Source organism: Lithobates pipiens, unplaced genomic scaffold (assembly GCF_037356315.1).
Source record: "Lithobates pipiens isolate NorthernLeopardFrog02 unplaced genomic scaffold, aLitPip1_a1.2 Scaffold_22, whole genome shotgun sequence".
Classification (NCBI taxonomy): Eukaryota; Metazoa; Chordata; class Amphibia; order Anura; family Ranidae; genus Lithobates; species Lithobates pipiens.
The window spans coordinates 227128545-227156366 of NW_027507784.1; the positions used below are offsets into that span (position 1 = coordinate 227128545).

A 27822-nucleotide genomic window follows, 5' to 3' on the forward strand; every position below is an offset into this window, starting at 1 on the left:
ACACATACGCATACACACACACAATTCACTTATAAATATATATATATTATTTATTAACAAAGTTTATCTGCAAGAAACAATATAATAACAATAATAATAATATATATATAGGAGTCCCACAGGGACTTACCTGGAGACTGCAGAGTGATCTACATGCAGAGGCAGCAACCTTCCTTAAGTTTTGCAGATTGCACAGCAGAATCACAGAGAAATACAGCTCTGTATTTGAAAATAGCGCCATTGTGGCGGCTAATTGACGCTCTGCGCATGCACAGAAGCGTCCCGAGTGTTCCGGCACCATTTTGGATAAGGGAACACACATTGAAAACATAGGGGGGAAAAAAAAAAAACACTAGCACTGCACGTGCACAGCGCCATCTAGGCTGGAATTACAGCATAGAGAAAACACCACTGAAGGAGAAACAAACGGCGGCCATGACAGGGGACTACAAGAGACAGCAATACCAAAGGTAGAGAAAAAAAGGGAATATAAACCACCACTTACTATAGGAATAAAAGATGGATATTATTTAAATAAGAGGAATTAATAGGCAAAGGAAGAAGGGGAGTCCACTGCAAAGGTAAAAAAGCTTCTTTAAAGCTTTGGTAATGCCAGAAATCCAGTAACCCCTTGAGACCACCAGAGCGGGGGTTCCCTCCATAGAAGCTCCTTTAGAGACTGTACAGGAGGGACTTCCAAACAGGAGAGGCTTGAACCTGCTGGGGCGAATGCGGTAGAGGCTTATTCATCTGTAACAGGAAAACTCTGTCCGTCCAACCTGTCAGGTGAGGATAAAAAAGAGAATGCAGCAGGGTGTCTCCCCTTCAAATTTATAGTTAATCCAATCCTGTCAGGTTGTGGGGGCGGAGTCACAACCCAGTGTGTGCTGCCATGAAGGCGTCAGGAAAATACTTTATACTACTACTCTCATACAGGAAAACACCACATGTGTCTTAGGTCCCATACACACTATTCAATTTTCTGCAGATTTTTGTCTTAAAATTTACCAAAACCATGTAGTGCAAGGCAGGGGCGTACCTAGAGCATTTGGCACCCGGGGCGGATCCTACATCTGGCACCCCCCCCCCCCCCATTTAAAATGAAAAAGCACCCACGATTTATTTTCCATTTTCTCAAGAATATTTATTGTATACAGCACACGCCTGGATTCTGCACCCTGTATATAGGACATAACCGCATTCTACGCCCTGTATATAGGACATATCTGCATTCTGCGCCCTGTATATAGGACATATCTGCATTCTGCGCCCTGTATATAGGACATATCTGCATTCTGCGCCCTGTATATAGGACATATCTTCATTCTGCGCCCTGTATAGGATATATCTGCATTCTGCACCCTGTATATAGGACATATTTGCACCCTGTATATAGGACATATCTTCATTCTGCGCCCTGTATAGGATATATCTGCATTCTGCACCCTGTATATAGGACATATCTGCACCCTGTATATAGGACATATCTGCACCCTGTATATAGGACATATCTGCACCCTGTATATAGGACATATCTGCACCCTGTATATAGGACATATCTGCATTCTGCACCCTGTATATAGGACATATCTGCACCCTGTATATAGGACATATCTGCACCCTGTATATAGGACATATCTGCATTTTGCACCCTGTATATAGGACATATCTGTACCCTGTATATAGGACATATCTGCATTCTGCACCCTATATATAGGACATATCTGCACCCTGTATATAGGACATATCTGCATTCTGCACCCTGTATATAGGACATATCTGCATTCTGCACCCTGTATATAGGACATATCTGCATTCTGCACCCTGTATATAGGACATATCTGCATTCTGCACCCTGTATATAGGACATATCTGCATTCTGCGCCCTGTATATAGGACATATCTGCATTCTGCGCCCTGTATATAGGACATATCTGCATTCTGCGCCCTGTATATAGGACATATCTGCATTCTGCACCCTGTATATAGGACATATCTGCATTCTGCACCCTATATATAGGACATATCTGCACCCTGTATATAGGACATATCTGCATTCTGCACCCTGTATATAGGACATATCTGCATTCTGCACCCTGTATATATGACATATCTGCATTCTGCACCCTGTATATAGGACATATCTGCACCCTGTATATAGGACATATCTGCATTCTGCACCCTGTATATAGGACATATCTGCACCCTGTATATAGGACATATCTGCATTCTGCACCCTGTATATAGGACATATCTGCACCCTGTATATAGGACATATCTGCATTTTGCACCCTGTATATAGGACATATCTGCATTCTGCACCCTGTATATAGGACATATCTGCATTCTGCACCCTGTATATAGGACATATCTGCATTCTGCACCCTGTATATAGGACATATCTGCATTCTGCACCCTGTATATAGGACATATCTGCATTCTGCACCCTGTATATAGGACATATCTGCATTCTGCGCCCTGTATATAGGACATATCTGCATTCTGCGCCCTGTATATATGACATATCTGCATTCTGCACCCTATATATAGGACATATCTGCATTCTGCACCCTGTATATAGGACATATCTGCATTCTGCACCCTGTATATAGGACATATCTGCACCCTGTATATAGGACATATCTGCACCCTGTATATAGGACATATCTGCACCCTGTATATAGGACATATCTGCACCCTGTATATAGGACATATCTGCACCCTGTATATAGGACATATCTGCATTCTGCACCCTGTATATAGGACATATCTGCACCCTGTATATAGGACATATCTGCATTCTGTGCCCTGTATATAGGACATATCTGCACCCTGTATATAGGACATATCTGCACCCTGTATATAGGACATATCTGCATTTTGCACCCTGTATATAGGACATATCTGCATTCTGCACCCTATATATAGGACATATCTGCATTTTGCACCCTGTATATAGGACATATCTGCATTCTGCACCCTGTATATAGGACATATCTGCATTCTGCACCCTGTATATAGGACATATCTGCATTTTGCACCCTGTATATAGGACATATCTGCATTCTGCACCCTGTATATAGGACATATCTGCATTCTGCACCCTGTATATAGGACATATCTGCATTCTGCACCCTGTATATAGGACATATCTGCATTCTGCACCCTGTATATAGGACATATCTGCATTCTGCGCCCTGTATATAGGACATATCTGCATTCTGCGCCCTGTATATAGGACATATCTGCACCCTGTATATAGGACATATCTGCATTCTGCGCCCTGTATATAGGACATATCTGCACCCTGTATATAGGACATATCTGCATTCTGCACCCTGTATATAGGACATATCTGCATTCTGCACCCTGTATATAGGACATATCTGCATTCTGCACCCTGTATATAGGACATATCTGCACCCTGTATATAAGACATATCTGCATTCTGCGCCCTGTATATAGCACATATCTGCACCCTGTATATAGGACATATCTGCATTTTGCACCCTGTATATAGGACATATCTGTACCCTGTATATAGGACATATCTGCATTCTGAAATCCCCCCTCAGGTCAGCTACACTATACACATGCCAGGGGGGGGGGTGATGGACACAGCAGTCATTCTGACTCCCCCCCCCTCAGATCAGCACAGGGTAGACACAATACTCCAGCCTCTTCTTACATCAACCCCCCCCCCCCCCCCAATCAGCTAGTACACTATACACATGGCAGGGGGAGGGGGACACAGCAATCACCCTGACCCCCCCCCCCCCCCCAGACCAGCACATGGCAGGGGTAGACAAACTCCTCCAGCCCCTTCTTACATCAACCCCCCCCCCCCCCCCCAAATCAGGTCAGACAGCTACACAATACACATGGCAGGGAGAGGGAGTGGTGGATATAGCAATCACAGTCACTGACCCCCTACCATAGACCAGCACAGGGGTAGACACAATTCTGCAGGCTGCAGCCTCTTCTTACATCAATCCCCCCCTCCACTCACCACCTCAGGCTCTCAGTCGGCTAGGGAGGACTCCCCAGCGGAGAGAGATGAGACAGACACACACAGGCAGCAGCAGTGGTGGGTGGAGGCGGAGCTATTAGGAGGGAATACAGTCACTCACTGAACAGTCTGGAACAGTCCATTGTGGTCATGGCACGGGGGTGTTCTAAAAAAAACGAAAGTAAAAATGAGCAACTAGAGACAGCAGGGATGCCCTTGAGATGATCTGACGGTGTCACCCCGACTTGGGTGCGGAAATCACCCCCATATCAAAGTCACTTGGCCACTGACACCCCCCCAAAGTGTGGCACCCGGGGCGGACCGCACCCCCCGCCCCCATATTGGTACGCCCCTGGTGCAAGGGTCTGCCTGATTACACCTATGTTTATGTTATGGTAAATCTGAAGATAAAAATCTGCAGAAAATCTAATAGTGTGTATGGGATCTTAGTGGAAATATGGCAGAGCCCAGAAACAACCAAGTGCACATGGCAGGACCCCAGAAATGACCCCAAATGACTGTAATTAGAAAAGTAGACCCCTTCTAGGTTTTATACAAGAGGGATATCTTGGACTTTGAACCTGAACTTTTAAAATGTGCTTGGCAGCAAATCTAGGGAAAAAAAATTGAATACAAATTTTTCAACAAGTGTAATTTCAGTGATACAGAAAGTAGAACTATGGGCGGGACTTTATTGAAGGCAACAGTACAGACAAAGGTTTTAATAAAACATACAAGAGAGTCTTCATCTTCTGTATTCCATTTGGGATGTGGCACCATTATGATTAGGTAGTCTGGGCATTCTGATAGATTTTCTAAATTCAATGATGATTTTTGCATACTCTGTGATAGTACTGTAAAAACTGAAATTAGCAATATGTTCAGCTACCTTTCCCATGAACATGAATACCATATAAGTACTGTATATTTTAGTCACTTGGTGGGAACATTGCAGCACATTCTGGCTGTCATTGGCTGAAAAGTGCCATATTTGTCATTTGACCCCGTAATGCATTTAGTGTGGCTCAGAAGTGGTAAGAATTTGTTTCAGTACCATACAAAATCTGTTCATTAAAATATCACATTAGTGTGACTTTTATGTAATGTAACGGAATGGTGTAGCTTAAAGTTGAAATAAATTACCTTGATCAACAAAATTTTTTTTTTCACTTTGGCTACCCTAGCGTATTATCTATGTATTTTTTTCAAGACAGATATGGCTTTAATTTGGTAGCAAATTTGGATATATACAGTATGTTTTCATTTCCATGGGAATAAATACTAAACAATTAAAAAAATGCATTTTTCTGTAATTTTTCCCAATGCGTGTACATAATTTGTTTACCATCACAAATTACACCCAAAAATATAATTACCAAAGTTTGTTGTAATATAGTGAAATAGTAAAGCTCAAAGTAAACACATGCATTTTACGTTCCCTTTTAGTCTCCATTTTGCACTGAGAAAATGAGTGTGCGTAAAATTGTTAGTGTAACTTTAAATTGGATTGATGAGGGCACAAATTAGCATGACAGCAACTTTTTCACAGGTATGCAACCGGTAAAGATTTAAATTGCGTTGTGTCCAATTACATAAGCATTTGATGTTTGTGCAGTGAGCACAAATATCATCCAGATCATTCATCATCATTGTTGCAGCTTAAGAATTTTTCAGGGGGGTGGGGGCAATTTTTTTTGGCCCCATGCACATAGTCACTTTTGTACATACAAAGTACAGTTTGGGTATTTGTATTTCTGTGGCCAAAAAGCACAGGTGCTGCCCATGTAAGCAGCAGATTTGCAGCAGGGAATTACTGTTATTAGTCATTTATTGGTGCTGTATGACATCACAACACATGAAAGTTGTATTCTTAAACCCTGGATTAAATATTATACGTCAGATAATATTGACAACCGAGTTTTATTGTTATGGTGATTAAGATTTTTTTATAGAATTACAACATTAGCTGATATATAAAACCTCCTCTGGAGAATTATTCCCTCCCCTTCCCCTCCTATATACCTTTTATGTTCTTCCCTTACTATATAATACTTACTATAAACATACTTTAGAAGTTATGGTCAAAACTTTAAAATCGTATATTTTCTTTTAGACATATTTATATTTTCTTGGGATTAAAATGTTTAAAACTCAGATATAAGAATGTTTTCAAATTCTAAAATGTATAAGGCCATTTATTGTCATTCCCACGAGAATATCTTGAAATTCTTCTTTGCTTTGTATCATCCGTACTTGAATATGTCTACTTTTTATTTCTGGTATCACATAATTTGTCTTATATTCTGTACATGTAATTTATTTTAACATAAAATAAAAACTTTTGAACGAGAAAGTTATATTCTTGTGCAGCACTCTGTGAAAGTTTTGGAATTCCAAGAGCATTTCAGTTTATGGGCTTTGTGCGGATTTCTGACTGACACAGAAATTCAGAAGTTTTAGCATTCACCCCCGCTGGGAGCCTCTGATCCCCACCACCATTTTAAAACAGCATTGAAACAAAGCTGCTATCCCAGTGCCATTTTAAAACAGCTGATCAGGTATGTCAGTCCCCCCCCCCCCCCCCCTCCATTTCTGGAAATGGCTGTTGAGCTTGGAGGAAGACTATGTGATTAAAGTGGTTGTAAAGGTTCACTTTTTTTTTGTTTGTTTTTAGATAACAAACATGTTATACTTACCTGTTCTGTGCAAGGGTTTTGCACAGAGCAGCCACAATTCTCTTCTTCTGGGGACCCTGGCAGCGCTCCTGGCTCCTCCTCTTTGAATGCCCCACGTAGAGCTGCTTTCCATGGGTGCACTCGTGCGGGGACAGCAGGACTCCACCTCACACCCTGACTCCTGTGTCACGGGATTTAATTGACAGCAGCAATAGATCCAATGAGAACCAGAGACAGCGGCTGGAGCTGCTGGGCTTGTCCTCGACGCTGGAGCGATCGAGGTATGGGTAAGAAAAAAGGGGGCTGCTTAAATGCATTAAGGTGAAAAACCTTGAGACTTTACAACTCCTTTATACAGTCATACAGGCTTGAAAAGTTATATAGACTTTGTCAAATTTTAATTTTATACCAGCTGCAATGCTTTATGCCTGTCTCAAAGCACAGTATGTTCACAGCATATGCTGCTACTGTAGTTTCTGGTCTGCATTTGTAGTAGTATCGATGACTAGTCTTTCAATAATTACTGATCTGCACTTTTCTGTGACTATGTCTCGTGCGTTTCCTAGGAAATATCAGCTGGTGTTTTGTTACACCATCCTAGAGAGAAACAACAGGCAGATGATCCCTGTCATAAGAAGCAGCACTCTTGGCTCCTCTGTTCAAACGTGTGCTAATCCACTGGACAGCTTTTTTCCTTTTGACGTGTGTGTATTGAAAAGGTTTGTTCAGATTTTACATTAAAAACACATTATTTGATTTTAAATGATATGAGTTTATAAGTATATGATCTTAAAAACCCATGTACTGTAAAATTTAAAGCAAATCTCCAGTATGCATCAATCTTTACTGCTACTAAACAGCTTTCTGTCCTTATTATTTATGGGCTATTCTATGTTAAAACTGGAGCAAAATGCCATTACATGATCATCCATGCAACAGTGATTAACAGTTTGCAGACTTCATTCTTGTCCTTTGCCTAATTGTGACGAGTAAAATACAGTAAACATGATGTTGTGGTACATTTGCTTGCAATCCGCACTGGCAGAGAGGCTTTCTGTAGATAACTTATCCAGTTGAAATAAGTTTTTATATGTGTTTGCATTTCTGATCACAGTTCACAAACACTTTATTGAGCAGCATAATATGTAGATGAGGGAGTATGTCTTTGATGGTTAGGGGCTCTTATGCTAGGTATTACACAGACAGGAAGTGTGCCTGTACACAATAGGGGGGGGGGGGCACAATTTTCCATCAAGCAGATAAGGCAGAACAGGACAACAGATGGTATAGAAGCGGCAAAGACTGGAGTTCTGCTTAAAAAGCTAGCACAATATGGCAAATATTACAATTTGTAATTATGCATTTTTGAAAATGCACAGAGCATGTTACCTGTCTTGCTGGCTAATGGTTGGTGTTTGTGCAGCTCTGAAATTGTATTCTTTGTGTGTGCAATTGCACTGACTGCATGCCATGCTTTGTGTGCGCACTGTAATTACATTTGCTCCCTGATTGCCCATGTTCTGCATATGCATGCATGCCCTGACCTCTTGTGTCTGTGTATAACCTGTGTACTTCAAGTGTACAATACAATACACAACGTCCTGTTACCTCCACTAACTATAATTGAAATATATGACCAATAATTACTCTTTGAATCAGCTGCAAGTGTTAAACATGTCTCATAAAGCATGCAAGAAAAATCAAATCAAATATGTACTTCTGCCCCTCAGAAATATAGGCATAAAATGCAAGTGGGTAAAATACTGTGGAATAATAAATATCCACTATAGTGATAAGTGATATTAGTGCAATGCATAAAAGGTATATGCAAACATATACATATCATGTGTTAAAAAAAATTTTTTTTACGTAAAGTGACAATGTGCATTCATGTGAAAAAAAATATCTGTATGTTTAAAATATAAGTCCACAGGATTGTGACTAACAATTGATCCAAAAAACTCAAAAAGAAAAAAAAGAGAAGAGAGTTAAGTGTTTCTGTGTGCTGTGCAAAATTCTAATTATGTCAATCCGTAAGTGCTCCAAAATCCATGCGATTCAGTAAATGCTGTGAAGGTGATCCAATAGCAAGATGCTGTGTTCTACCTCAGGTGCTCCCTCCTAGGTTTTAAACGCTCACCTTAAAGTGTGTGACCTTGCTGTTAAGCTTGGTCAATATGTGCATTAGAACCACTTCTGGGTTCAGTACTATATCCGGAATCCTGGATTGGTCACCACTATGCCTCGGTATATCAATAGAGAAAGGAGGACTTCATGGTATAGTATGTTTAAACAATTTAATGAAATACAGTAAAAAATCCCGCACAGGGTACTCACAATAGCCAGGCGCGTCAGTGCGCCACTCTATATCAAATGTAAATGGGTGGTAAAACCCGACCAATAACGGAATGGTGTGCTGATCATTCCTGGCAGATCCTCTGCCAAACGTACCGTCCTGTACCCCTCCTCAACGCGTGTCGATACAAGGGGTTCCCGTATCTTCCTCAGGGGGCAATATTGATAGCACAGCATACATATTTGATTTTACTTCGTGTGCAGCCACTCCAGTGTTTGCAGAGCAGTTAGAGTACAAGTGATCATATTTAGAAAGAGTATGAAGGAGAATGTGTCATTGTAAAGTTGAATAGGGAGGTGGGCTAATGTTCCCACTAGGGAGGAGAACTGGTACAGCCAATGGTGAGACATTTAATTCAATCTAGAGAGGCAAAGCCTTAAAAATTAATATATTCATATGTTTTTTTTAATCAGAGATGCTTTATTTGATGTAATTATTGCCAACATGTGTCCATGTTTTAACCGCTTCCTGCCCGCCCTATAGCCGAATGACGGCCTTAGGGCGGGCGGCTTCCCGTGCCTGGCCGTCCCTGGACGGCCTGGTGTTTACTTCCGCAATGCGCGCCGCCGCGGGCGCGCATCGCGGAAGTTCTGTGTTTGCCGTGTCCCCCGGGGACAGGCAAACACAGATCGCTGTAAACGGCCAATCACAGCGGCCGTTTACAGCGTGATCGGCGTGTCCAATGGGAGATGATCTCATATGTAAACATATGAGATCATCTCTCAGCGCCGCTCTCCCTCCTCACACAGACAGCGTGTGAGAGGGGAGAGAAGAACGGCTGCAGCAGCCATCAGTGTAAAAAAAAAAAAAAAAAAAAAAGTAAATAAAAAGTGCCATCCTCCCCCAGAGCCATCCTCCCCCAGTGCCACCCCCCCCCCAGTGCCATGCCCCCCCCCCAGTGCCATCCTGCCCCAGTGCCATCCTGCCCCAGTGCCATCCGCCCCAGTGCCATCCGCCCCAGTGCCATCCTGCCCCAGTGCCATCCGCCCCAGTGCCATCCGCCCCAGTGCCATCCACCCCAGTGCAATCCACCCCACCCCAGTGCCACCTGCCCGCAGTGCTATCTGTCCCCAGTGCCACCTGTTGTCAGTGCCATTTGTCCCCAGTGCCATCTGTCATCAGTGCCACGTATAAGTGGCATCTGTCATCAGTGCCACATGTTATTAGTGCCACATAGTGCCATCTGTCATCAGTGCCACGTATTAGTGCCATCTGTCATCAGTGCCACGTATCAGTGCCATTTGTCATCAGTGCCACCTGTCAGTGTCACGTGCCATCTGTTGTCAGTGTCACGTGTCATCAATGCCACTTATCAGTGCCATCTGTCATCAGTGTCACGTGTCATTGGTGCCACGTATTAGTGCCATCTGTCACCGGTGGCACGTATTAGTGCCACGTATTAGTGCCACATGTCATCAGTGCCACGTATTAGTGCCACGTGTCATCAGTGCCACATATTAGTGCCACGTGTCATCAGTGCCACGTATTAGTGCCACGTGTCATCAGTGCCACGTATTAGTGCCACGTGTCATCAGTGCCACATATTAGTGTCATCTGTCATCAGTGCCACGTGTCATCATTGCCACGTATCAGTGCCATCTGTCATCAGTGTCACGTGTCATTGTCCTGGTATTTCAAAAGTGTAATAAGTAGTCAACAAGTTAGATGTGTAATTTATGCTTCTAGAACACGTGATGGCGCTCCCTGCATGTTGGGCCTCTCTATGTGGCCAGGCTGCGAAAAAGTCCCACACATGTGGTATCGTAATACTCAGGAGGAGTAGCAGAATTTTTTGGGGGGTGTCATTTGTGGTATACACATGCCACGTGAGAGAAATAACCTATTACAATGACAATTTTGTGGAGAAAAATAAAGAAAATGAAAAATCTTCATTTTGCAAAGAATTGTGGGAAAAAAATGACAACATCAAAAAGCTCACCATGCCTCTTACTAAATACCTTGGAATGTCTACTTTCCAAAAAGGGGTCATTTGGGGGGTATTTGTACTTTCCTGACTTGTTTGGGTCACAAGAAGCGAGATAGGCCACCAGTACATCAGATGTGATCAATTTTGTGCGATTCGCACCACAGCTTGTAGACTCTCTAACTTTCACAAAGACCAAATAATATCCACTAATTTGGGTTATTTTTACCAAAGACATGTAGCAGTATAAATTGTGGCCAAAATTTATGAAGAAAAATTAATAATTTGCATAATTCTGTTACAGAAACAAAGAAATATGCATTTTTTTTCAAAATTTTCGGTCTTTTTTCATTTATAGCGTAAAATAAAAACCCCAGAGGTGATCAAATACCACCAAAAGAAAGCTCTATTTGTGGGAAAAAAAGGACACAAAATTCATTTGGGTACAGTGTTGCATGACTGAGTAATTGTCATTCAAAGTGTGAGAGCACCGAAAGCTGAAAATTGGTCTGGGCAGGAAGGGTGTTTAAGTGCCCAGTAAGCAAGTGGTTAATATATCCCCATCATTAAGGCTATAAACAAATTATATTAAAAGCCATATTATACAGAGTTTTAAATAGAGAGTAGAAAATTAGATGCTGTATATCAATTATCAATAGGCACAAAAATAAATGTGTGTGTGTGTGTGTGTGTGTGTGTGTGTGTATATATATATATATATATATATATATATATATATATTATGGATGCACCGAAATTTCGGCCGCCGAAACATATCGGCCGAAAATGCCCCTTTCGGCAAATTGCCGAAAGAGAAAAACGGCCGATAATGGAGCCCCCTTGTCCGGGCACTTTGATAGACAGATCACCCGCAGGATTGGACGGATGATCTGTCTATCAAAGTGCCCGGACAAGGGGGAGGGGCTGTGTGTGACGGCGCGGCCGGGAACACACAGCTATTGAAATGAAAGCTGTGATGTTCCTGGCGCTGTGACCACACAGGCAGCGGACGCCGCTCTCCTCTCCCCTTCACAGGCTGCCTGCAGTATGGGGGCACACTCTGGCTGCAGTATAGGGGCGCAGTATGTGGGGACACTCTGGCTGCAGAATGGGGGCACACTCTGGCTGCAGAATGGGGGCACACTCTGGCTGCAGAATGGGGGCACACTCTGGCTGCAGAATGGGGGCACACTCTGGCTGCAGAATGGGGGCACACTCTGGCTGCAGAATAGGGGCACACTCTGGCTGCAGAATGGGGGCACACTCTGGCTGCAGAATGGGGGCACACTCTGGCTGCAGAATGGGGGCACACTCTGTGGGCACACTCTGGCTGCAGTATAGGGGCGCAGTATGTGGGGGCACACTCTGGCTGCAGTATGGGGGCACACTCTGGCTGCAGTATGGGGGCACACTCTGGCTGCAGTATGGGGGCACACTCTGGCTGCAGTATGGGGGCACACTCTGGCTGCAGTATGGGGGCACACTCTGGCTGCAGTATGGGGGCACACTCTGGCTGCAGTATGGGGGCACACTCTGGCTGCAGTATGGGGGCACACCCTGGCTGCAGTATGCGGGCACACCTCCTGTACCACATCCTCTGTCTCTGACGTTCTCCTGTACCATGTCGCCAGTCCCTGACCGTTCTCCTGTACCATGTCGCCAGTCCCTGACCGTTCTCCTGTACCATGTCGCCAGTCCCTGACCGTTCTCCTGTACCATGTCGCCAGTCCCTGACCGTTCTCCTGTACCATGTCGCCAGTCCCTGACCGTCTCCTGTACCATGTCGCCAGTCCCTGACCGTCTCCTGTACCATGTCGCCAGTCCCTGACCGTCTCCTGTACCATGTCGCCAGTCCCTGACCATCTCCTGTATAAAAATTTTTTTTTTTTAAATATGTTTCGGTATCGGTGCTGTTTCGGTATCGGTTTCGGTTTTCGGCCTAGTGTATTTTTCATTTTCGGTATCGGTTTCGGCACCAAAAAACCCATTCGGTGCACCCCTAATATATATATACACACACAGTATCTCACAAAAGGGAGTACACCCTTCACATTTTTGTAAATATGTGATCCGATCTTTTCATGTAACAGCACTGAAGAAATTACACTTTGCTGCAATGTAAAGTAGTGAGTGTACAGCTTGTATAACAGTGTACGTGTGCTGTCCCCTCAAAATAACTCAACACACAGCCATTAATGTCTAAACTGCTGGCAACAAAAGTGAGTACACCCCTAAGTGAAAATGTCCAAATTGGGCCCAAAGTGTCAATATTTTATGTGGCCACCATTTTCCCAGCAACTTCTTGGGCATGGAGTTCACCAGAGCTTCACAGGTTGCCACTGGAGTCTTCTTCCACTCCTCCATGACGACATAATGGAGCTATGTCGGGGGCCATTTGAAGATGCCCCACATATGCTCAGTAGAGTTAGGTCTAGAGACATGCTTGGCCAGTCTATCACCTTTACCCTCAGCTTCTTTAGCAAGGCAGTGGTTGTCTTGGAGGTGTGTTTGGGGTCGTTATCATGTTGCAATAATGCACTGTGGCCCAGTCTCCACAGGGAGGGGATCATGCTCTGGTTCAGTATGTTACAGTACATGTTGGCATTGTGCCCTCAATGAACTGTAGCTCCTCAGCTCCAGCAGCACTCATGCAACCTCACACATTGACACTCCCACCACCATGCTTGACTGCAGGCAAGACACACTTGTCTTTGTACTCCTCACCTGGATGCAATTGTGAATTTATGCCATGTGTTAGAAAAGTAAAGAAAATGCAACAGAGAAACTTTCATATATACAGTGCCTTGCGAAAGCATTCGGCCCCCTTGAACTTTTCAACCTTTTGCCACATTTCAGGCTTCAAACATAAAGATATACAATTTTAATTTTTTGTGAAGAATCACCAATAAGTGGGACATAATTGTGAAGTGGAACAAAATCTATTGGATAATTTAAACTTTTTTAGCAAATAAAAAACTGAAAATTGGTGCGTGCAAAATTATTCGGCCCCTTTACTTTCAGTGCAGCAAACTCACTCCTGAAGTTCAGCGATGATCTCTGAATGATCCAATGTTGTCCTAAATGACTGATGGTGATAAATAGAATCCACCTGTGTGTAATCAAGTCTCTGTATAAATGCACCTGCTCTGTGATAGTCTCAGGGTTCTGTTGAAAGCGCAGAGAGCATCATGAAGACCAAGGAACACACCAGGCAGGTCCGTAATACTGTTGTGGAGAAGTTTAAAGCCGGATTTGGATACAAAAAGATTTCCCAAGCTTTAAACATCCCAAGGAGCACTGTGCAAGCGATCATTTTGAAATGGAAGGAGTATCAGACCACTGCAAATCTACCAAGACCTGGCCGTCCCTCTAAACTTTCAGCTCAGACAAGGAGAAGACTGATCAGAGATGCAGCCAAGAGGCCCATGATCACTCTGGATGAACTGCAGAGAACTACAGCTGAGGTGGGAGAGTCTGTCCATAGGACAACAATCAGTCGTACACTGCACAAATCTGGCCATTATGGAAGAGTGGCAAGAAGAAAGCCATTTCTCAAAGATATCCATAAAAAGTCTCGTCTAAAGTTCGCCACAAGCCACCTGGGAGACACACCAAACTTGTGGAATAAGGTGCTCTGGTCAGATGAAACCAAAATCAAACTTTTTGCCCACAATGCAAAACAATATGTTTGGCGTAAAAGCAACACAGCTTATCACCCTCAACACACCATCCCCACTGTCAAACATGGTGGTGGCAGCATCATGGTTTGGGCCTGCTTTTCTTCAGCAGGGACAGGGAAGATGGTTAAAATTGAGGGGAAGATGGATGCAGCCAAATACAGGACCATTCTGGATGAAAACCTGTTGGAGTCTGCAAAAGACCTGAAACTGGGACGGAGATTTATCTTCCAACAAGAGAATGATCCCAAACATACAGCAAAATATACAAAGGAATGGTTCACAAATAAACGTATCCAGGTGTTAGAATGGCCAAGTCAAAGTCCAGACCTGAATCCAATCGAGAATCTGTGGAAAGAGCTGAAAACTGCTGTTCACAAACGCTCTCCATCCAACCTCACTGAGCTCGAGCTGTTTTGCAAGGAAGAATGGGCAAGAATTTCAGTCTCTCGATGTGCAAAACTGATAGAGACATACCCCAAGCGACTTGCAGTTGTAATTGCAACAAAAGGTGGCTCTACAAAGTATTAATGCAAGGGGGCCGAATAATTTTGCACACCCCACTTTTCATTTTTTTATTAGTTAAACAAGTTTCAAAAATCCAATAGATTTCATTCCACTTCACAATTGTGTCCCACTTGTTGGTGATTCTTCACAAAAAATAAAAATTGTATATCTTTATGTTTGAAGCCTGAAATGTGGCAAAAGGCTGAAAAGTTCAAGGGGGCCGAATACTTTCGCAAGGCACTGTGTGTGTGTATATATATATATATATATATATATATATATATATATCAACTTCATTAAAACGCATCTAGAGGCCCTGGAACCACTCATACTCGTGTGGCTTAAAAAAGTATGATGCATGACCATAGAAGGTCATTATAAGTGTTTTCAGTCAGGAGTGGTAGATAGGGAGGGGCCTGATGGGGGAGCTGATCGGATATAGCTGCTAACCCAGTGAGGCCCACAAACCCTATCCGACATGAGCTTGTGAGGGAATGGATTCTTTCCCTGCTTCACCCCCCTCCCCCCCCCCCCCCCCCCCCCAGTATCACCTGCCTAGTTGGAAGCTCCAGATAAACTTTAACAGAAACAGCTACTAAAGTGTACAGAGGCCTTGGAGGCTGGCACACAGACAGACTGCACCCCCAGGGGCTTACCTGGTGGCCGAAGTGCCATGGTAACAGTCAGGCTGAGAAGAGGGTTGCACACATGCAGAGATGCTGGAGTCTGGTGGAGGAGACATCTCTGGTAACCAGCAGGTACTTGGCTAGTGTAAAGCAGCAAGGAGAAGAGTGTACCTGGCGAAGTGCCCGCCCCAGTTCCGGGGAGAAAGAGAGGAGGCGGGGAGAGATTGGGGGGCGTGCTGGACTGTTATTCGGGGGAGCCGATCTCCATGGAGACCCCCCCGGTTTTTTTCTGGACTCCCCCAGCTTTATATGACATTCACGGATACAGGGCCGAATTGCAACACCAGAAGTCGGTACTAAGCTGCAAGGAAGCAATGCGAACCTCTGAGGAACTGAAATAACAGGGGGTGAGTGGCTACGTTTCTCTGCATATAAACAATTAGACTGAATGGATTAAATTGAAATAAGGAGATGTCCTTTTCAGTACACCTGTGGTATATTGTTATATAACTAGTTAGACTGATGGTATAGGTTAAGTATTAGATTGCTTGTCTGTGGCAGGATTGGGGGACTGTCTATATAAAAATACAGAGGTTATATTGATGCAATGTAAATGCAAAGTATAACTTGAAGAAAGAGATTGGCCCAAGAGAAGGGACAGTGAGACCCCCCACTGATGAGAAGCACCTCAGGACATGCCAAGGAAGTATGGAATGTTTGAATAAAATACTAAACTATTAAGATACTAACAGCCTAGAAGAATAATTGGCAATTACCGTCAGGGGCTTTAGGAGAAGGATATATACCAATCCATAAAGCCACTCTCCCCCTGCAACAACATGGTGCCTTAAGCCCAGCAGTACAGAGGGGAAAGGTTGAATATATATAGACCCCTGAAAACAGTTACCCCAGAATTCTATACAACTGACAAATAGAATGAGGAGGAAACCAGTAAGGGGGGGCAGGTGTGAATCCCCCAAAAGTGAGTGTGAGTCCCAGCTTTATAAAGAAATATATGACACAAGACAGAATACTGAGAGCCCTGGGAAACAGTCAGGGGCCAAAAGTAAGCCAGTGGAGAATGTGCAAAAAGACGGTCAGAGGAAACAACCCAGGGACTTGGATACAACAGATGTGACAACAGGGATAGGCCCTGAGCTAGAAGAGGACCGGGTAGTTGAACCCAGACAAAAAAAACGCTGCCAACTAAGGGGGGAAATGGCAGAGATGTTTGCAAGACTGGAATCATCCATCAAAGGAGAAATGTCTACACTCCACGACGATCTAAGCCAGATCATGAGCAGGGTGGAGGGAACAGAAGAGCAGTTGGATTCACAAAGGTCCAACATAGAAGTGTTAAAAGATCAGATGGCAGAACTAAAGAGACAACACAGATGTACACTGTATAGATTGGAAGACCAGAAAAACCAGAACCAAAGGAAAAATCTTAGAATAAGGGGGGTGCCATATTGGCTGGAGGAAGACCTACAAGAAATAATGAATAAAATATTTGGGCATTGGCTGGGCTTGACAGGAACATAAAAAATAAAATCTGAAAGGGTTCATCAGATTAGAAAGTCAGCTGGCCTAGCAGCTGAAACACTGAGAGATATCATTGCGAGATTTCACAATTTCCAGGATAAATATCAGATCTGGGTGAGTTTAAAAAATAAACAGCCAATTAAGTACGAAGAGAGCATTCTGCAGATCTTTCCAGATTTAGCAGTGGAGACCTTGGCCAGTAGAAGAACATTAAAACCCTTATTGGAGCATCTGAAGTTAAATAACATTCAGTATGCCTGGGGCTTTCCAGTCTGTCTAATAGGGAGAAAAGATGGACAGTTGTCAATTCTCAGATACCCAGAAGATACTGCCAGTTTCTGTAATAGACTGCATATACCCTTAGTTGAGATACTAGGCTGCTGGGAAGCACAAGAGAGCATCTCACGGAAGAATCGAGGGCACCTGATCTCAAAAAAGAAATTGACTGTGGCACAAAAGAAGAAATTATAGACTGAGGGTGGAATGGGGGAGGGGGCAGGGAATGGGAGTAGGGGACAGTAAGTGACATAACATGGTTGGAGAGAGGAGATGGGTAAGGGGTTTTCCTAGACTGGGGGAGTAGTGGCTCTGTTGAGGGACCACAGTCAGAGTCCAACTTCTGGGGGGAGAACCGATGGGCCAGGAGGGGATGGTGGACCTCAAATCTATTGGCCATGGGGAGGCTATATACCCCCTAAAATGGGGAGGGGAGATGCAGGAGGTGAGAAGGAGGTAGGGGGGGGGGTGGGGTATCACTCTGGTATGTTCCAAGGAAAAGAGGAGTAGAATAAAGTCTCTGCTCATTGTGCTCCTGGGGAAGGATTGGGAGGGAGTTGGGGAAGAGATGGGTGGAGAGGACCCGGAACCCAATGAGCAGAGATGACTACACTTAAATTTATGACGTACAATGTACGTGGGTTAAATACTTCCATAAAAAGATATAACCTATTAAGAGAGATCAATCTCTATAAAGCCAATGTAGTTTTATTACAGGAGACATATCTCTCGACATATCTCTCAAGACTCTAATCTTAAAATAATCTCAAAAGATTATCCAGTTTGGTTTTATGGGGACTCCCCAACTAAAAAAGCTAAGGGAATAGCTATAGGATTTGGCAGAGTGGTAAGATTCACCTTGGACAAAAGAAGGATTTACCCGGAAGGGCACTACTTATTTTTGAGGGGTAGAATCAATGAGGTGGCGTACTAGATGACAAATATCTATAGCCCAAACAAACCAATAAAATATTTAATAGAGGTCATAAACATTTTTTATGACATTTGAGACAAAGATCTGTTATGGGAGGAGACTTCAGTTTTTGTATGGTACCTGGGTTTTATAGTACGTCCAGTGCGCAGAGGAGTGTAAACGCACAGAGGAAGTTATTAAAAAATATTTTACATCAGAATCGATTGATGGACGCATGGAGAATACAACATGCTAAACGCCAGGACTATAGGTTCCACTCCTCTGTGCACGGGGCGTATTCAAGAACTGATTTTTTTTTCTTGGTGGAACATAGGTTGCTTGAGATGGTAATCAACACAAATATTGAAATCTCAACTCTCTCTGATCATGCCCTGTGAGTATGAGAATAAAGATTGAGGGGAATCAAAATAGACCACCCGTCTGGAGACTAAATGAAACATTATTACAAGATAAAGAGGCGTAAGTAAGGATCAAGCGGGAGTTAGAGGAGTATTTTAAAATTAATGATACTGAAGAAATAACAGAACCAACATTATGGATTCAAATGGGAGTAGAAAAAAAGGTAGCGATAATGAGAGGGGATGTTTTGACAAAATACATTTTTGAGTTAGAACAGCAGCATAAAGGGGGGCGTGACCGACCATGGCGGAGACTGGACGCTGATCGCTGAGCTCCCGCCATCCATACCCTGCCACTGGCCTTTTAAGCAACTATTGGTGGTCCACAGCCGAATGCCTAGGGAGAGGAAGCCCCTCGGAACTCCGCGGTCCTGCAAGTCGGAGGAGATAACCCGGTTTTTCTCTTCCCGGGCGCTGGGAAGTCCGGACCGTGTGGAGACCGAGGCTGACAACATGGCGCCATCTCCTCCATCCGCGGACAGACCGGACCAGAAGAGCTCTCCTGCGGGACATAGTAAGGGGTTCCGTCCGACAGAGAACGGAGAGGTGAGAGACTGCTCCCCTATCCCCTCGCCGAGTCTTAGCATGTCCTCGTCGGTGGGGGCTTCGGAGAATGTGCTGTGTGCGGAGGACGCACTGCCGTGAGAGGCCCTACGGCAGATCCAGCAGAGTCTGTCCACTCTCCCCACTAGACAAGAGCTAGACAACTGGGCCCAACGCATAGAGGCTTCCCTGAAAAAGGAGGTAGATGATCTCAGGGACCAAGTGGCTCAAACTGACACCAGGGTCAATAACATGGGGGCCACGGTAGTGGCTCATGAAACTCGTATTTCGGCACTGGAAGCTACCCTGGTGCACCACAAGTCCCAGCTCCGTTTGCGCTCAGAGGACATTGAAAATAGAAGTAGGAGGAACAACATCAGAATCCGGGGTTTGCCAGAGGCGACCCCTCCCAGAGACTTGATGGCCACCGTTACCTCCATTTTTAACTCCTACCTTGGCAGGGCCCCCAAAACAGCCATAGAGTTGGACAGGGTCCATAGGGTAGCGTGAAGCATGCCACATGCAGAGGGCCACCCAAGGGATGTCCTGTACCGGGTTCACTATTATAGAGTGAAGGAGTCCATCCTACAACGTGTTTGGCAAAAGGGCCCTTTAGACTTTGACGGAGCGTCAATCCAACTCTTACCAGACTTGTCTAGAGCCACTTTGGGGATGCGCAGGGTGTTGAGACCCCTCCTGAATGCTATCCGGGAGGCAGGAGCTACGTATACCTGGGGCTTCCCTTTTTACATACAAGTCAGGAAGGACAACCGCCCCTTCAGCTTGAAGGCCCCGGAGCAGCTCCCGGAGTTGTTTAGGTTCTTGGGGACTGAGCCAATTGAGATCCCAAACTGGCTGGATGTTCTGTTGGAAGAGATGCCCCCCCAGAGGCCTGCTCCTCTTCCTCAGAGGCGCAGGCGTTCCAGATCTCGTGGGTCTACTCCAGGGGGGCCTGTCCGCAACCATCAGACCCGGAGCCGTAAGGTACCCGGGGTATCTATTGGATAGTCCAGACTGGTAGTGCCTCTCGCCTTCATGTTTAAGGCGCCCTTTAAGTACTTTTCCTGGAATGTCTATGGGACGTGGTCATGGCTCCCCATTGGACTTTTCCGGCTGGACTCTGTTGCAATGTTTGTCCTAAACATAATTTGTTTTGAACTCAAATGGCATAGGACAATGTCTATTGGAGATTCCCCCGGTGGAGACTTATGCCCCCACTTCTGTGCCCCCCCCCTTCCCCCCTTTTTTTTTGTGTGTGTGGTAATGGGGGGATGTTGAACGTTTCAGTGGTGGTTGGGAGTCCATGGTCCTGGACTTACTGGCGATAAGTGCTCTGGTCAGCCTGGAGGGGCAGTTGGGACCCCCCCCCCCCTTTTACAATCACTCTACTGAACTCCCACCATGACGTTGTGCCCCTCCCCCCCTTTTTTTGTTGTTTTTGTTCTGAAATGCGACCTTTGGGGGGCGGGGGTTGTCGGAGGGATTGCCCTCTGGGGCGGGCGCCGGAACTCCTTACTCGCCGCCAAGTTGGGGAGTCCTATTGTACTCCCTCGAGCGGGACACCCCACGGGCTTGTGGGCTGCTGCCCCGCCCTGTGGGTTGTGTGCCGGGAATGACGGCAGGGGGGAGGGGCGGTGGCTGTTCCGGGGATTCATGACAGGGGATATATACAGTTTTCTGTTTGCCATTTCACTTTTTTTTTTATGGGGAGTGGTATATAATGTTAAGGCGGTTGCATGTTCTTTAAGGAGGTTTCATGTGTAGATTAATGACCATTGTTCTATGTAATCTTAGGCATGGGCAGGTTTGGGTGGGGCAGAGAGTCCATTGTGGTTGTCACTCCACCCCACATAGGCCCTGATCCCCACCTGGGCACAGGTGTGGATCTTTAACAGTGTGGGTACCCACCGGCACTAACCGGTGTATACCCGAGTTCTCCGCGAGGGCTACCTGACATGGGGCTTTCCCAGCGGCAAGTGGGGTCCTCTGTGCCTCATTACTCTTCTCTCTTTCTGTCTGGCTTCTCTCTTCTTTCTCTTAATTTCTCTCTTCTCTCGTTTTCTCTCTTGATTTTTTCCCTTCCCCCCCCCCCTTCTTTTTTTTATCTCTCCTACCCGCGGGTGGCCAGCTATCTAGGAAAATGCCACCAGTATCGCTACTTTCCCTGAATGTTTGGGGTCTGAATGTTCCGGAGAAGAGGTCTTAGGTGCTGGGAGAGATCTGGAGGCTCCGTACGCACGTGGCATTGTTGCAGGAAACGCACTTTCAAGAAAATAAATTACCCAAATTTGGAAACTTCAGGTACCTTTTCGCTTACCACAGCTGCTCCCCAGACTTGAAGTCTCGGGGGGTTAGCATTCTCATTTCTAGAGCAGTGGGTTGGAAGCTGTCAGAGGCGATGTGATGACCTGAGGCGCTATGTGTTTGTGAAGGGTCTGCTGTATGGACAAATGGTGACCATTGCTAATGTATATGCCCCCAACATAGGCCAAGTGCCATAGGGCCATCCAGATTAGACACTTTCTGACCTCCTCGCACTTTCAACCTGATCGGGCCCACTCTCTGCTTTTGAGGAGCTATGTCTGGATCCCGCTCCAGCCCGCCATTTACTGTCGGTATTGTACAGGTTGCCCCTCCAGATGGGGCACCCCCTCCGTATTTGAGGAGGTGGGAGCTGGAGTTGGGCTGGACCTTCATGAAGGAGCAGAGAGAGAGGGTCCTGTACTTTGCGCAGCGTTCATCTATCGCTACGAGATTTCAGGAGGCAGGATACAAGATGTTGGCTAGGTGGTATAGGGTCCCCACGCTCCTTCATAAAATGTACCCATCAGTGTCTTCCGCCTGATGGCATCTCCAGCTCACTGCTACATGTGTTCTGGTCCTGCCCGCGTATTCGACCGTTCTGGGAGAATGTGCGCCGTATGATCCTGAAACTAACGGATGTTGCCCTAGCAGATGACCCAGCCCAGTGCCTCCTGCATCTTACCCCAGTGCCAAGAAGGAGATATAGGAACTCGCTAATGATTTACCTGCTGAACGCTGTGAGAATCTGCGTGCCCCTGAAGTGGAAGAGTGAGGACCCCCCTCAGTGGGACAATGGTTGGCTGCGGTGAGCGAAATAGACCTGATAGAGCAATTGACTGCAGCTATCCACCGGAAGGAGGAGAAACACAACAAAACTTGGTTTTATTGGTACAAATTCCGCTTTTCGCTGGAATACAAGGACCTGGTGTCTCCTGTTGCGAGCCGAGTGGTTTAGAGTGCCTCCTGGAGCGGACTTTGGTGGCTGGCTGTCGGGGTGGAGGGACCTCTCCTCCAAACCCCCTCTTTTTTTTTTTTTTTTTCTTTCCCTATGCACGGTTCTCATGCAACTTATCTTCCCTATATATTTTTTCTTTCCCGATCAGGACCGAAGTCGGTCCAACCTTTCCTCTGTCTCTTCCTGCTTACCTATGCTTTCATATTACTCTCTTTGCTGTATTTCCTAGCTATGTTAATGAAAAATGTATTGGACTGCAGCAGTCTTCAGCGGCTTTCTTAATGGAGACTTAGCAGTTGTGAACGGTCCCGGTTGGGATCAGCCAGTAGGACGGTGGTACGTTCATATTACTCCCTATGTCTATGTGAATGTCGGTGTTTCCATAAATTTCTTTATCACTTACAAGTACAATGTATGTCAAATGCTGTAAATGGTTCATTGTTGACGTATGCTGTTCGGTCTGCTGTGTTCAATAAAATCCTTTTAAATGAAAAAAAAAGAACAGCAGCATAAAAAAACAGGGATCAAAGAATTGAAAGATCTAAATGAACAGGAAACCCGGTTGTCTATTAAAAAAAAATAAAAAGGAAAGGTACCCCTGGGGAAATAAAGCTTGGAAGTTGCTGGCAAGATTGTAATGCCCCGTACACACAATCAGAAATTCCCTAGCCAAAGTCCAATGTGAGCTTTTGATCACAAATTCCTATCGTGTGTATGCTCCATTCCCGCCAGCAAAAGATTGAGAGCAGATTCTAAATTTTTCGGTTGGAAAAAGTTCCGATCGGAAATTCAAAACGTCTCTACCAATTCCGACATGGGAAATTCCTACGCATGCTTGGTAACAATTCGACGCATACTCTGAAGCATTGAACTTCCTTTCCTCAGCTCGTTGTAGTGTTGTACGTCACCGCATTCTTGGCGGTCGAAAGTTGAATGAATTAAATACTTGTATAGCGCACAATGCGAACTGAATCGCCTCTAGGCGTTCAGAGAACTTTTGTGTGACCATGTGTATTGCAAGCCACAGCTTGAGTGGAATTCCATCTGAAAAAAAATATCCAAGATTTCTCCAACAGAAAATACACAGCATTAAAAAAGAAAAAAAGCAATAAACTATATAGAGAAAATACGAAGTAGTGCAGGAATAATGTTTTACAATACTTCAGATATAGCTAGAACATTTCAGAAATATTATGCAAACCTGTATGCAATTAACAAGGATGAAACAATAGAACAGGCCAAAAAGAGGAAGGTTAAAACTAGTGAAGACTTAGAAGTTTGAAGACCTGGTAACAGAGGAAGAGGTAATGAAAACTTTAAATGATATACCCTTAGGTAAGAGCCCAGGTCTGGATGGTCTGACGACATTATATTATAGGAAGTTTAGGGATATTCTAGTTCCCAAGTTGTGATCATATATAAATGGAATAGGAACTAAATGGGCAATGAGGAAGAAGACACTGGAGGCTGTAATAACTATAATACCAAAGGAAGGAAAAGATGCCTCACTCTGTTCCAGCTATAGACCGATATGACTGTTGAACGTTGATACTAAGTTATTTGCGAAGATAATGGCAGGAAGGTTGCAAATATTAATGAATGAGGTAGTATATGCGGACCAGGCTGGGTTTGTCTCAGGAAGAGAGAGCCGGGATAATGAAGCTAGAACACTCTTAGTGATACACAAAATGAAAGAGACTGGAGCCCCCGGTCTGCTCCTGTCAACCGACGCTGAAAACTCGTTTGACAGGGTAGACAGGGGGTTCATGCAAGACACATTAGTGGCAATGGGACTAGGCCCTAGATTTATTCAGTGGACCATAGCACTTTACAAACATCCAACAGCAAGGGTGAAACTAATTGGGCCTGCCTCAGGATCTTTTGAGATGTATAATGGAACCAGACAGGGTTGCCCCCTGTCCCCCTTTTTGTTTGTGCTGACACTTGAACCACTGTTGGAGAAGATACGCCAGAATGTAAACATCAAGAGGATTACATTCAGGAGAAGAAGAACATAAGATTGCGCATATGCTGACAATATTCTGTTCTTTATAACTAATTCTAGAATAACCCTCCCTAAGTTAATGAAAACGCTGAAACATTACGGGGACATATCAAACTTTAAAATTAATCCGGCCAAATCTGAGATCTTAAACATTAGTGTGTCAAAACAGGAGGTGCAGACTTATCAGAGGGAGTTTCCATTTAATTGGAGAGAAAAAGAATTAAAATATCTAGGAGCAAAAATAACTACTTCCCAGGAGACGCTTTATCAATCAAACTATTTGCCACTATTAAATTCTGTTAGAACTGAGAAAAATAGCATCAAGACATGTGACATCGGTAGAATTAACATTCTGCCCAAAATGAGTATCTTGCCGAACATTATGTACATGTATAAGTATCAGATGCTGCCAATCCCTCTGGCACAAGTGTACTTTAAAACTATGAGTACTATACTCCTTAGGTTCATTTGAAAAGGAAGAAAGCCACTGATTTTGTTTATCAGTGTTAACCCGAGATAAGAGAGGGAGGCCTGGGGGTACCAGACCTTAAAAATTATTATAAGGTGGTGCTTCTTTCACGGGTGATGGATTGGGCAAAAAAACAAAGAAAAAAGATGGGTGGAATTGGAAAGCACAATAAGTAAAGCCACTGTGGGGAAAGTAATATGGTTCCCTGCAACGCTGAGGAATTTAGGGGAGAATACACACAAAATGACACAGAAATCACAGAAATCACTTGAGATTTGGGACTTGACGCATAAAAAAGAAAAGTGGGGATATAGGCCATGTATTCCACTAAAAGACACTGACTATTTTCCATTGGGGAAAAGTAGTCTGTTTGGAAATTGGATTAAGAAAGAGATGGCACAATTAACCACTTTCAGACCGGACCAATTTGCTGGTCAAAGACCAGACCACTTTTTGCGATTCGGCACTGCGTCGCTTTAACTGACAATTGTGCGGTCGTGCGACGTGGCTCCCAAACAAAATTAACGTCCTTTTTTTCCCACAAATAGAGCTTTCTTTTGGTGGTATTTGATCACCCCTGCGGTTTTTATTTTTTGCGCTATAAACAAAAATAGAGCGATAATTTTGAAAAAAACGCATTATTTTTTACTTTTTGTAATAATAAATATCCCCCAAAAATATATAAAAAAAACTTTTTTTTCCCTCAGTTTAGGCCGATACGTATTCTTCTACATATTTTTGGTAAAAAAAAATCGCAATAAGCGATTATTGATTGGTTTGCGCAAAAGTTATAGCGTTTACAAAATAGGGATAGTTTTATAGCATTTTTATTAATAATTTTTTATTCTTTTTTTTTTACTAGTAATGGCGGCGATCTGCGATTTTTATTGTGACTGCGACATTGTGGGGGACCCATCGGACATTTTTGACACATTTTTGGGACCATTGTCATTTATACAGTAATCACTGCTATATAAATGCAGTGATTCCTGTGTAAATGACACTGGCAGTGAAAGGGTTAACCAGTGGGTGGCAGTGTAGGGGTTAAGTGTTCCTAGGGGTGTGTTACTAACTGTGGGGGGGTTGGGCTTTCATTTAGTGTACACTGATCTCTGCTCCAATCACATGGAGCAGAGATCAGCGTCACTAGTTGCTAGGCAGAATGGAAAAATGTTGTTTATACAGCATTTCCTCCATTCAGCCGCTCCGTGAGACGATCGCGGGGATGCCTGCGGCGATCGAGTCCGCGGGTCCCGCGACCGGACTCACGGGGGTCCCGACCAGCGCGGGAGCGCGCCGCCGGCGGTGCGCTCCCGATGGCACGGCGGCAACGAATATTGGACGTACATGTACGCCAATATGCCTGCCCGTGCCATTCTGTCGACGTACATCGTCGTGCGCTGGTCGGGAAGTGGTTAAAAGATGTAATGGTGAAAGGTAGAATTTGCACATTTCAGGAGCTTAAAGAAAAAACAGATTTGATGATTATAGATGGGTGGCAGTATTTCCATCTTAAACATTTCTTTAAGTTCCTGCCCCAACCAGTGAGGTCAGCAGATAATCTGCTCCCGATGGAGAAACTAAGTCTGGTCACAGTTAGAAGGAAGGGGATTTCCGCAATATATAAAATGTTGATGGAAGGAAATGGGAGGGAAAGACCACCATACATTATCAAATGGGAAGAGGAACTAGGTACACAGGTGAATGATAGTGAGATATGAAAAATTCTGGGAATGGCATATGTAATGTCAATCGAAAGTAACACAATAGAAATTTGTTTTAAAAGTTTAGCACGTTGGTATATAACCCCAGACAAGGCTCATAAGTTTCAAAAAGAGACATCACAATTCTGCTGGCGGGGGTGTAGAGAACTTGGAACTATGTCTCACATTTGGTGGACCTGCCCTAAAATTAGATCATATTGGAGAGAGGTAAGACAGATAATAAAAGATATAACCAATGTGGAAGTTTCAGAGGACCCATGGGAGTGTTTGTTTCACTTGTCGAAAACTCCATCTAATCAAAATGTGAGTACTCTGACCCCCCCACTGTTAAATGTGGTGAAAAGCCTAATCTCCAGGCAGTAGCAGGATCCAGAGAGCCCTACATTGAGGAGTTGGTGCGATAGAGTAAATGAAATACGTGGTTTGGAGTATTTGAGATTTGTTGGGGAGGAGGGATATGCAAGAAAAATGGAAGGATTGGGTTAAATTTAAGTATACAATTAGGTTTGCAGAACAAATGGGAGTCCCATGAGGAGTATAGTCTGGGATAATCACTTAGGACCTAAATCCAGAGCGGGGGGAGGAAGGAAAGGGGGGGGGGGGTTGGGGCAAAAGGGGTTATTTGTATTTGTAATGAATATTGATGAGAAGAATAATATTGATTGGTTGTACTTATGGTATCAATTTGTTTATAAGAAGCAAAGAAAATTTAATAAAGATTGAAAAAAAAAGGATGATGCATGAAGCATTGCTTGAGATTATGATGATAAATATTGTGCCCTTTTGAGTGTACACATTTGACCACAAGCCAGCTTGTCTTCTGGAACCATTTAAATAACTTGGATAGGGGAATATGCTGAATTTTTGGGTACCGAAGACAAGACTTAATGAAATGTAT

General features: G+C 44.2%; 1 protein-coding gene across 7 annotated transcripts in view; it reads left to right on the forward strand.

Moving 5' to 3' along the window:
• RRN3 (RNA polymerase I transcription factor RRN3) overlaps positions 1-27822 on the forward strand; it is an 863266-nt gene that overhangs the window by 809907 nt on the left and 25537 nt on the right. For 6 of the 7 annotated variants that reach the window (XM_077448886.1, XM_077448888.1, XM_077448890.1 and 3 more), the window contains one exon: positions 7251-7403. The exons of the other annotated variant lie outside the window; for it this stretch is intronic. In XM_077448886.1, the coding sequence (XP_077305012.1) occupies positions 7251-7403 (153 nt within the window). The remainder of the gene's footprint in view (positions 1-7250; positions 7404-27822) is intronic. 7 annotated transcript variants of the gene reach the window in all.